The 11,431-nt window shown below is 36.5% G+C and overlaps 2 protein-coding genes across 3 annotated transcripts; one reads left to right on the forward strand and one right to left on the reverse strand.

Annotated features, from left to right (window-relative positions):
* Positions 1-1,350: 1,350 nt before the first annotated feature.
* Positions 1,351-3,534, forward strand: LOC120768580. Its single transcript, XM_040095339.1, has 6 exons — positions 1,351-1,671; positions 1,740-2,018; positions 2,141-2,306; positions 2,410-2,712; positions 2,954-3,170; positions 3,229-3,534. The coding sequence occupies exons 1-6, from the start codon at positions 1,463-1,465 to the stop codon at positions 3,405-3,407; spliced, it is 1,353 nt and encodes a 450-aa protein (XP_039951273.1). The 5' UTR covers positions 1,351-1,462; the 3' UTR covers positions 3,408-3,534.
* LOC120768545 lies at positions 3,456-6,399 on the reverse strand. 2 transcript variants are annotated; one of them, XM_040095291.1, is made up of 4 exons: positions 4,727-6,397; positions 4,506-4,671; positions 3,906-4,434; positions 3,456-3,660 (listed from the first exon to the last, which is right to left on the reverse strand). In XM_040095291.1, the coding sequence occupies exons 1-4, from the start codon at positions 5,206-5,208 to the stop codon at positions 3,482-3,484; spliced, it is 1,356 nt and encodes a 451-aa protein (XP_039951225.1). In that variant the 5' UTR covers positions 5,209-6,397; the 3' UTR covers positions 3,456-3,481. The 2 variants fall into 2 exon arrangements, 1 of the variants encoding a protein (XP_039951225.1); XR_005704774.1 differs by having other exon boundaries at positions 3,569-3,660; positions 3,773-4,434; positions 4,727-6,399.
* Between the last annotated feature and the right edge of the window lie 5,032 nt (positions 6,400-11,431).

Raw genomic sequence — 11,431 nt, forward strand, 5'->3', positions numbered from 1 at the left:
TTTCACAAGTCTGTAACATCTCCATCATATCGGGGCGACGTAGTTGAAAACCAGCCGGTCGATTGCTTAGTATGTTGCCAACAACGTCTCTAGGCTTTGGCAGGAGAGAGTTTTAGGATTCTTGCAACGAAGAAGCGAGAAAGCGAAATACGTGTTCACTTTTAAGCACATGCCATCAATTTTACTCCCGACGTCTTTGTCATACAATCATCAATGTATGAGGTTATAGAAACTCCTCTGGTGGTTCTGGTGGTTTCTAAATATAGGGATTAAATAGTAGACACCACCAACAGACTCGAAATAGTAATGACGATTGGTCGACCACGAGCTATAAAGGCGTTTAAGATGATAATTGCTATAGAAACACACACCGAAATAAGATAGGAGAGTTTTGAGATCGATATTATTATGGGCAGATGGTCTGATGTGAGAGTTAGACTAGGTCGCCAGCTGTTTATTAGATCGTCACCAGCGATTATTATACAGGTACCCATAATTCTGGTATGGGTTTGGTTGTTTGTTGTACAAATGTCTATCTGTTTCGCCAGCTCCAGCCACCTACGGTCGTGAGGAATGCCGAAGATCGTGGTGCGCGTTAAAGTCGCCAAATACCAATTTTATTTCACCACTAACAGCGCAACTACTATGTTCGGGCGGTATTATGTTTGGCAATATGTAATGGGGGGATTTATGTATTAAATACTTAGAGCTCGACATCACCTGATCGGATAGCTTTGCCCTGATACTCTTGATTAGAAGATTAGTCGTTACTGCACTGTGTGGTCTAAAATTAAGGCAAGGCCACAACCCTTATCTTGCTCGCAATCTTTACTTAAGACGTTGAAATCTGCACATCTCAGAAGATCTGAGCGGCTGTTAAGCTTAATTTCTCAACGCTCATAAACTCAACTATCTCTTCGATATTGCTCGGTAGTCCGCTGCAGTTCAATTGAAGAAGTCGGGTTTATCGCGGTTACTAAGTTGTGATCCTGCCTGGTTTTGACGGTCTTGGGATCTTCCGGCAATCGGTACTTCTCGCCCTTCAACTCTGGTAGAGATTTGACAATAAATGGCTTACTTTGGTGTCAGTGTGGCGGCTGACAAAATAAACATCCTCTTAAGTAGGTACACTGGTTTAGTAATAGGTCGGGAACTACTATAGTTATATCTTGACTATATAGGTGTATGGTAAAGGTAAAAAATACTTATATTTTGACAAGTGATTCTTTTCGCCGTTTAGTTTTATTGTCCATTTCTTAGTCCAACTCCGAAATTTATTGCTTGTTGCAGATTTAGCGAATCTTTCCTTTGCAAAAGTGTCAGTTTACTGCTTTTGCGACTAATTACGTACCGTTACCGGACTTAACGCATTTATTGCAGGGTTCGTAAAATATATATCTACGCATACACATTAACGATTTTTAAAACTCTGCTGCAATTGTAAACAGAGTAATATTTTAAAATGTATACTTGCGCTCTCCAAAGAGAGATTATTTCAAAACGCTTGCTGACTATAAAAGCGATGCATTCAGAGTATGTGAGGTATTCGAAAGCAATCATGGTTAATACGGGTAGTGAGACTCATGGCGAAGATGCCTTAAGCACTCCGGAGTGGATCAATGAAGAATTCTTCAAACGCATTCTTGATAAAGACGAAAATGAAAGTGTAAAGGTGATACAATAAATGCTAAGGAGCCAAGCCAATTTAGTCAATCGAATAAAAAAAATCAATTATTACTGATAAATAAATTGCTGCTCTCATCCGGCAGTACCAAAACTGATAACTACGCGAGTGTATTGTATCGTGCTAAGATAAAGTATGCCTTGTGTTCCCAGCCTAAACAAGAGAAAGTTCGTTCATTTGTAATGAAAACCGAGCACTTCGAGGAAGGACTGCGGAAGGATAAATTGAGTGAAATGACACTTTTTGAAACCGAAGTGCGAATGTATACGATTGTGTTGCCGATGATTGAAGCGAAGCTGCGAGAGTTTGGCGATCAGACGGTACTGGCACCGAAGTGAGTTGCATGAACCATAATGTGCATTTATCATATAATCTAGACAAATATTATCCATTAGAAGTATGAAAATAGGAAAAAGATAATTAATAAACTGAAAATATATTATTTGATGTTTTTAGGATATTCCACAGCAGCTCGGAGATGCCGCGTAACATAGTGTTCGAAGATCTGGTGGCAGAAGGTTATTCTCTCATCAATAACCGTCCCGGTAGTTTGGAGGAAATCAAGTTAGCTCTAAAGAAATTAGCTAAAATACATGCAATCAGCTATCAAAAGACACAGATGGTAGGTATCTACATATTAGAGGGGATATGAGCAAGTCGAAATATTGTCGTTGATAAGAAATCAATTCATCAGATCAGAAATTCAATTTCACGTTTCATCACAGGGAAACAAAGAGTTGACTACATTCCAAAAGACCTACGTTAATACGGTTAATGTAGATGATTTTATTATCTTAAGAGACGGTGTCAAACTAATGAAAAAAGTGATAAGTGATCAGCCGGATCTTCAAAAGTATATATCACATTTCGAGGCGGCAGAAAAATTTTTATTTCCCAAGGTTTTGGACTTACTAAACGCGCCTAAAAACGGTAAACATAGTGCAGTTCAAGTACTGAATCACGGTGATTTTCATATGAAGAATTTAATGGTGAAATATGTCGACAATGAACTGAAAGAATTAATGCTGGTGAGTCATTCATACAGTAAAATTATGTATATATTTTTATATATAACTTTAATTTTTTACTAATTTTACTCTATCTTGAATTAAGAGTGGTCCATACAGCATTATTGTTATATGTTCTTAAGACGGTGAGGTCTGTCGTAAGATTATAATTGAATATTTGGGAGATACTGTTGGCATTACTCTGTATACATATATCTTGAAATCCATTTTTATGGTCTATATTTATTGTTTGGTCTTACAGCTCGATTATCAAACCTGTATTTTTGGATCTAGTGCTATAGATTTACATTATGCTTTTGCCATGATGTACAGCCCTAGTATGCGATTAGAGAAAATGGACGAATTTCTTTATAATTACACAAAGAGTTTTCAAGACACTCTACATAGTGTGCAGTACCAAGGGCACATTCCAACTATTAAAGAGATAAGGCAGGAGGTGTGCGATTACCGATATTGGGGTAAATAAAGCTTGCTTTTACCGATGTGCTATATTATTTTATGATATTTTCCATTTAGGTCTATACTTAATTTGCACTTTGCTTTGCTTTAACTATGCCTTCGTGGATGGTTTTGACATGAGCGAAATGGTCGAGTCTGAGGCGGCAAGGGTTGCATTATTCGCGAATACGAAGATTCTGGATGAGTTGCGTTTACTGCTTCCGCGCCTCATATATTTAGGCTATTTCGAGGAATAATACACTGAAGCAATGATAAGAGGAGGTTTTAATTTCTTATTTACAATATTTATATTTCTTATTGTTTTGGTTTGTTATTGTAAATAACCTAATTGTAAATACATTGGTAGAAGGGTGTGCAACTCTGCGATGTAATTTTTGTCATAGTAGAGGTCGCGACGTTCCTCGTCGGTGGCCATCAAGTGATCTCTGTCTATTAAACCAGCGCGCAATGCATAGCGTATGGGCAGGAAGCTGACTAAGAGAAATAGTGCTGAAAAATTACAAAAAAAAAAAAATAAAAATGGAGTCAAAAATGCAACTTTTGTTAATAAGTAGAGATACAAATGATTTTAAAATTTTATGGGATTATATAGTATACATACAGTTGTGAAAGACTTGCGTCGAGCTCTTAAGCCATTGAGTGTTTTCAAGTTTGTGTTATTTATTAAGTTATTCGAATGTTGTATTGATGACTACTTCGCTCCGCAAGTAAAAATTTACGCTTGCGATATTTACCTAAAGCTCTCTGTCTCTTCAGTTGTTGCTGGAAACTCTCAAAGGTTAACAGTTCTGTTTGACATCCAAGTAACTCCAAAGTCTGTACAAAATGTCTGAAATAATACTCAAAAAGTTCGTCATGATTGCTGGCGCGTTGCTCCGGCGTATAGAGCATAAAGTAAGAATATATGAGATCGTTGACTAAAGGTCCCATATAAGCGAGCTGGTAGTCCACGAGCAATACATCCTCCAATTCGCTAGTAAGAGAATCATGTCGGAACATCAAATTATTGGCGAGCAAATCTCCATGGCAGATGCCATACCAGGTTTGTAGTTGACGATTAGAAAAATACTCGGTATACGTTGCACGACATTTGGTAGCCCAGTCGGACTGCAGGAGCTGGAAGTAACTTTTGTACATGCTTAACGACGACACCGTATCGAGCATATCGATAAAGTTCTTGATACCGCCAGATATGAATGAGCTGTTGACGACATACGGTAGGGTCATGAAACTATCAGCATATGTTTCAAAACTTTTGGGTTGCTATCAAATGGGAAAAAGGTACGGTGTAATGAAATTGTCACAACAAGTAACAAAATACTTCAAGTATTCACCTCGTTCGTCAATTTATAGCTTGCCGCATGCCACTTGGCTAACTTGAGATAGCCTGCTTTTATTTCGCTCAAAGTCAATGCACGATTGCGAACGATTTCGTAGCCTAGCTGCTTTAGATCGTCAAAAACCAATACCTTGTTGGGCATCAGAGCATGATGTAGGCAACTGCGAAATATATGGTTAGCTTAGATTTCAAATATTCCGTAATATGAAAGCGTACTCTGCGCCAAATCGTATGCACTCGCCTGCCAAGCGCAGCTTCTCCACCAGTTTGGGCAAGACATCGTTATAAATGCCGATTTCGGTTTCGAAAAGCTTTGAGTTCTCCAGCAAACGCTGCTTCTCACCCGCCAACTCTGGTAGCGCTTTGACAATAAATGACTTAGTTTGCTGGCATTGTGTGGCATCACAGTCGCCGGACAAAATAAACGTCACCTTAACTCGGAACATGGCACTGGCATAGTGTTCACCTTTTTTGGTTGCTGGCTGAATTTCCATATTTGTTATTTGACAAATTTCTCCGCTGTTTTGGGGCTGCAAGACATGCTCGAAGAAGCCATTGTTCAACCATTGCGGCGGCACTAGTTCATCATTGTCGTATTCCGTTGCGGTAAATGAGCTCATACTTTTAGCATCGTCCATCCTACTGCAGCGATTTGTATGTACTAATAGATAAGCACACCACCGGCTAGATAAGTACATTTGAATTTAATAGCATAGAGAAAATGTTACGAGAGGGAGATAGGGAGAGCGGAAGAAATATTTTTATAAGTCAAGTTTTATTTATGAGCATTGATATATTACGCAGATATGTTAGACGCGCGTGGATTTCCAATTTGATCTTTTTATTTAAAATTGTTTGTCGATGATGGCATACATATTATATCAAGAAGTATACGAAAACTGTGTTTAGGTTTTTATTTCGCATTCAAGTAAATAATTTGTTTAGGGATAGTCTAAAAGGTCATAAATTAATAATACTCTGATCCAGAACAATTATTTGTGAACTTTATCACATATGTACCGTAGACCTTAGGGATAACAGGTAACTTGATAATGGCACATAAAATCCGTAAGGCACACAAAACGGTTTTATATATTTCTAATCACTTAAGCTAGCGCATTCAGATAATGAAGGGTTCTTAATCGTTTAAGCTATTGCTTTATTAGTATTTGAATGGTAGGAGAGGGCACGATAGTCCATAGATTTCAATGCAATCTCAACTCAACCTTAATCCTATCTAATTCAATTACTTTTTTTCGCTTATCCTTAAATCAGTTAATTATAATAATTTACTATAAATAAAGCACGACTTATTAAGTGTAAGCTCATTTAATTAAATATATTCTTAAAGTTATTGAATCATTATCCGTATGTAAATTTGTTCGCTTATTTGTTTTTATTTACATACATGTTAATGACTAAAAAAAATTACATGTGTACATATGTATCCGAGACCTTGTACGCTATAAATCTCATTAAGTCAGTGTCGACAAGTGTATGCCTGTGCGTTTCTTGAGAAGTTGCGGGCAGATAAGTGTCATTGTTAATATCAGTAACTTATAAACGAGTACATTCAAATAATTTATTTTGTGAGAGCATGTGCATCGAAAGAGCTACTCAACTGACACAGTCGAGAATTTGACTGGTTTCGAACGGGTGCTGTTCTGGTCGTTTCAGGACCACGTATGTTTTCTTATGAATACGAATCAGGAAATAATTGAGTTAGCAAGCTTTGAACTTTCGGAGAATATAAAATGAATTAAACTAAAACTATAGTACATAATAGCTGACAGAGAGAGAGAGAGAAAACAATAATTTGAATGAATTAATTATATTAAGGGGTTACATACAGTTAGAATTTCGAAAAAGAGCTAGTTCTCCAGAATATTTTCTGAGAAAACTTGTAAATTTATTGAACCAAAATTTTTTTCTCATATAAAATTGAAATATTTTATTTGATTTTTTTATTGTTACTGAAATTCCGAATTTTTCGGAAAAAATATTTTAGATTGGGCCATTGCGACGCTATTTCCGGTGACCTCTCGGAAAAAAGAAGCGCCCGTGTTGGCACCATAACTCCTTACGGGATTCTACAAAGTTGAAAAATACGTGTTTTAGTTAAAACCTTAACCTTAGACGAAGTTAAAAAATTTAAAACCGATTTTTCGCAGATATTTCTAAAACAATGAAAAGTCTTTAAGAATTGTACCTCTTAGGTTTTTATTTATGTAAAATTTCATGAAGATCTGTTTATGAGTTAAAAACTTCAAAAACACAGTTTCGAGAAAAACGCGTTTAAAAACACAAGTTCTCAAGGCTGTATCATCGAAATTACTACTCGGATCAACTTGAAAATTTAGGACAATATTCTAAAGTTTATTAAGACAATAAAAGAATTCGATATTTTGAAACCCGTAAACCCAAGTAACCCCTTAAAGTTGGTACTTGTACTTCCAAAGCACTCTGAAACGGCTTTTCAAATTTGCGTGTAACTTCAAAAATATCCACTAGAACATTATGAAATATTCTGTGTGTATTCTTTAGCATATGTATGTATATTAAGAAAACAAAATACATTTTTTTTTGAAAATTCTAACTGTATATAACCCTTAAGGACAGTCCTATCAACTTAGCAAAATAGATTTATTGAATTATTATTTTTAATTTAATTACAATTTCCGGGCGTATTTTGGTTTTTTCTAAAGTGTTCTTAATGACCATAATAATACTAGCGCTATTTGAATTCTAAATTCTGGTTGATAATGCACATTTTTCCGACCAATTACATGTTTTACCGTATAGTAGCCCCACTCGGTCTTATCGTAGCCATAGTAACTTTTTCGTTAAGCAATATGGTACGTCAGTGGCTCGCTGTTGTGTGCTCTTCTCAGCTTCGATATGAGACGTGAGTGTTTGCAGGTGATAATGTTGTTGTTATGAGTGCATTACTCAGAATTGGAACGACTAAATGTTGTTAAATCTCTTTCTCTTTAATCTGTATGCATATCACATATAGTATGTTTGTCTAAATTTGTCAACAAAATATCCGTTTGAATTGCACTTTATGAGTTTTTATCGTTAATTAAAACCTTTTGAATTCTAAATTTTACGTGAGTAAATTAAGAAAGATAATGTGTTGTTTACACAACTATTTGATACGAGTTGTTGATAATAATTATTTTTTTTTAATACCGATATAAAATAGACAAAGATAGAACCGATAATATGTAAATTAATATTTTTTATTTCAAGCAAATATGTATAAATCGATTTTTTTAATTGTGCTGCGCAAATGAAATTAAATATTATATTTAAATTGCTTTCTATTACTTAATTTTAAATTACTAGAAACGTGTCAGAACTTGCCAATCAGCCAATCTCTATTATCACCTATCTTCTACTATCTTATCACTATTGTTTGATTTGTAAAAATCGTATTATTAAATTAATTGCCGGCAAATCGACTGTTGATTATTATTATCAATTGAATAATTAGGGCACCTTCATACGAATGTAATTTATTATATAATTATATTATTTTAAATATATAAGTACATAATTCGTGTTTCTTAGATTACTTCTCTGAACAATGATTACTTAGATGAATTATTTTCATATTACGTAATGAAATTATTGGAATTTGGAATTAATAACAATAAAACAATACTTCAAAGCGATATACACGTTAGTAAATCCATGCTTAGAGAATTTACGTTTATGCAGCATTATGAGCTCTTTATTCAAACAAAAGTGGACCGATAGGTCTGTAAACGACGCCATACTTTTTCTTGCTCTTTCGACATTTTTCTTCACTAAGGTTTGACATTTCATAATGGAAATATATACGATCCACCAATCAGTCGAAATTATTAAAATTTACTACCGAAATTCGGAGTCAGTGGTCTCAACTTTAGGAGCGCTACGTCCAATTTATGGTCGTCATAACCGTCCTGGTCAGATCAACAATTCAGCGTTTAGTCGAAAAATTTGAATCCACAGGCACATTACAAAATGTTCCCGTGCCAGTGAGAGAAAGAAGTGACCGTGGTGTTGAGAATATTGCTGCCTCTGGCGCATCAATTGAGGAAGATGCAAATAAGTCTCTCACAAGTCGTTCTCAAGCGTTGAGCATCTCTGTGACGTCGTTGGGGCCTACATCCATCCACACCTACTCTTTGAGTCACCATTGCATCCTGAAATAATTACGGTTTGGTGCGGTTTATGGACCGGCGGCGTCATTGGGCGGTACTTCTTCCGTGATGATCAAGACCGGTACGTTACTGTCAAGTATATGGTCTATGCCAAGAAGCCAGCTACAATTGATGTATTTCGTACGAATATCGAACGTGAAATTGCAGCAGTATCGGCCGATTTATGCTTGAAAACCGTTGAAAATTGGGTTCAGCGTCTGGACTTCTTGCACAAGAAATCGAGTTCCATACATAATGAACGATTAAATTTAAGTTCTCTTATGGAAAGTTTTACAATCTCATGTACTATCTTCGAGGAATTCGGCATAGATTGTTCAAGACAACGGTATAATGGTCCTTCGCCCCTTATTTGGGTGATCGCGGCTTCAACCCGTTGATAAGGTAAAACACGTGGGACTTGATAGAAAGTTTTCAAATATTCGTGAGAGAGTAAAGAAGAAGATAAGCTATAAGTAAAAAAGATGGTATTTTGGCTTTACAACCAAATAATGTTCTTTGCCGTATACGTCTGGTGGAGGGCGTTCGAAAAGGTCTAGCTAAGAAGCCGGAACGCGTCCGAGCGTCCGAGCACTTAATGCCATTTCAACCAAGCACCCGTGAATATTACCGACAGAAAAGTTGGATGTATGAAGGAGTCTTAACACGCTGATATTTTCTCCTACTCCAATAGCATCTCCGAAAGCTTTAAGAAAGAGGCAACTTCTGGCTGCTGTTTCTCCGCTCACATATCAACGAGGTTCATATGGATCGATAGGAGTGGTTGGAGAAGAGGCGCAGTGAGATTTTTCATAGAGGGGCTGAAGCTGGAGGGGGAAGAAGCTCTCTTTTAAGCTTAGCTTTAGGCTAACGGATTACTTTAGTGATTTTAAGGCGAAACTACGAACTGCTTCTTTCAGCGAGGGGATCATTTATTTCAACGGCACAGCTGCAATATGAGCACTAAGCTCGCAAACTGTGTGCTCAAAGTTAGTCAGGGAGCATCTGTCCTCATTAGAAATAGCCATTTTATTATCAAACTCGTTTGTTTGCCTGAAATAGCAAGACGGCGCAACCCTTGTGCCGGTTTGGGATGGAGTCGGTCTCCGTTGTCATCTCGAACTTAGTACTGGACCTATGGATCTTGCGTGCGCGTAGAAGATTTTGGTTAACGACCAGCTACTGTGCGACTGTGAGGTCTTTCTGTGCTAGAGTAGAATATAAGAGATCGTTTGAATTGCCTGACCTTAGCAAAGTTATTCTTGTAGCAATCGTAAGAGTTAATGTATTTTGTCAAATAAGCATTCATGCTGTAAGGCTAAAAATGCGTCGCAAATTGTCAAAGTTGTATGAAAGAAGGTGAGGTGGAAATATCCAGGCATTTTCTTTTCCATTGTGCTGCCTTTGCAAAACGGAAGTATGTATATAGGCATACATCTCAGCAGTTATACCTTCGGTGAATCAGAAGACATACCCGAAACTGCTATTGGCCACCTTAACATATTTGTGATCGGCTCAAAGCGCTTTATCGATTTGTAAGGGTCTTTAAGAGTTTTCCTTTGGATGTAAGCCGAAGTCAACGTTTTTTATTGTTTTCAATTCTCGTTCATTAAGAATATAATATATTTGCGAAGTATAATATTTAAGTTGTTAAGTGCCAGCTTATTGTTATTGCATTATATATTTATGTAAAGTAAAGCCAACTTACAAATCTACCAAGAAATCAAAGCTCCTAGAAATTATTAACAATTTACACAGCTTTTCCAAATTAATAGTGCAATTAGTCAAAAGCTTAAAAGCCATATAATATCTTAATATGTGGCTTATATACATATATACAAATATGTATATATTAAATGTATTATTATTGTTTGTTAATAATTGTGTTCATGAATCGGATAAAGGTATCAATTAGCAAAAGTGCATTAACTGCAATAATAAATACAACTTAAGGGGCTTATAATCGTATATTATATGTATTATAGTACATATGTCTTTAATAAACTATATTTACCAGAGCATGTACATGTAATTGAGCGGTAATCAGCTCATAGATCTATATGTATGGGAGCTAATTAATAGTATTTCTAACAACTAAATCCACAAAATCAAGTCCAAAAATCTGTTTAGCACTCAAATCCTAGGCTTTCTGCAAAGTTTAGAAGAGAAGTTGACTCGCTAGTTTGAAGATTTTTCTTTCAATCGATTCATGCGCGAATTTGATTTATATATATATATATATATATATATGTATATATACATGTATATACATATAGTATATACAACTGGCAAACTAAAAGCTGCCAACGCGTAGCAATTTTGTCACTTTTGCGCCTTAGCAGTTGCTCTGCGAGCAATTCGGGCATTCTTCAAGCCATTCCATTTGCTAGAGAAAAGCAACGCTGTTTTGCATGTCACTTTGCTTGTATGTGTGTGTAACTCTATCGGATTTATTAGATAGGTTGCGGTGAAGATGCCTTATGGCAGTGACACCGCTACCACGTCGGTAGCGCTTTCAAATTCTGTTATTTTGGTCGGTCGGAATAGGCGTGTGAATGGCGTGTCGTCCTTGCTGCAATGTCACTTTATGGCTGACATCATGCCAGCAGAGCAGCCTGTGTCGCCTTCACTTCATTGAGGTTGCGTAGATAGACAGACAGTTGCACGAGCTGGCGTAGCCGGCAAGGCATAAATCTTCTCGAACACAATAACGGGCTGCGACAGCAGTGCCGCT

Source organism: Bactrocera tryoni, chromosome 1, assembly GCF_016617805.1.
Source record: "Bactrocera tryoni isolate S06 chromosome 1, CSIRO_BtryS06_freeze2, whole genome shotgun sequence".
NCBI classification, from domain to species: domain Eukaryota; kingdom Metazoa; phylum Arthropoda; class Insecta; order Diptera; family Tephritidae; genus Bactrocera; species Bactrocera tryoni.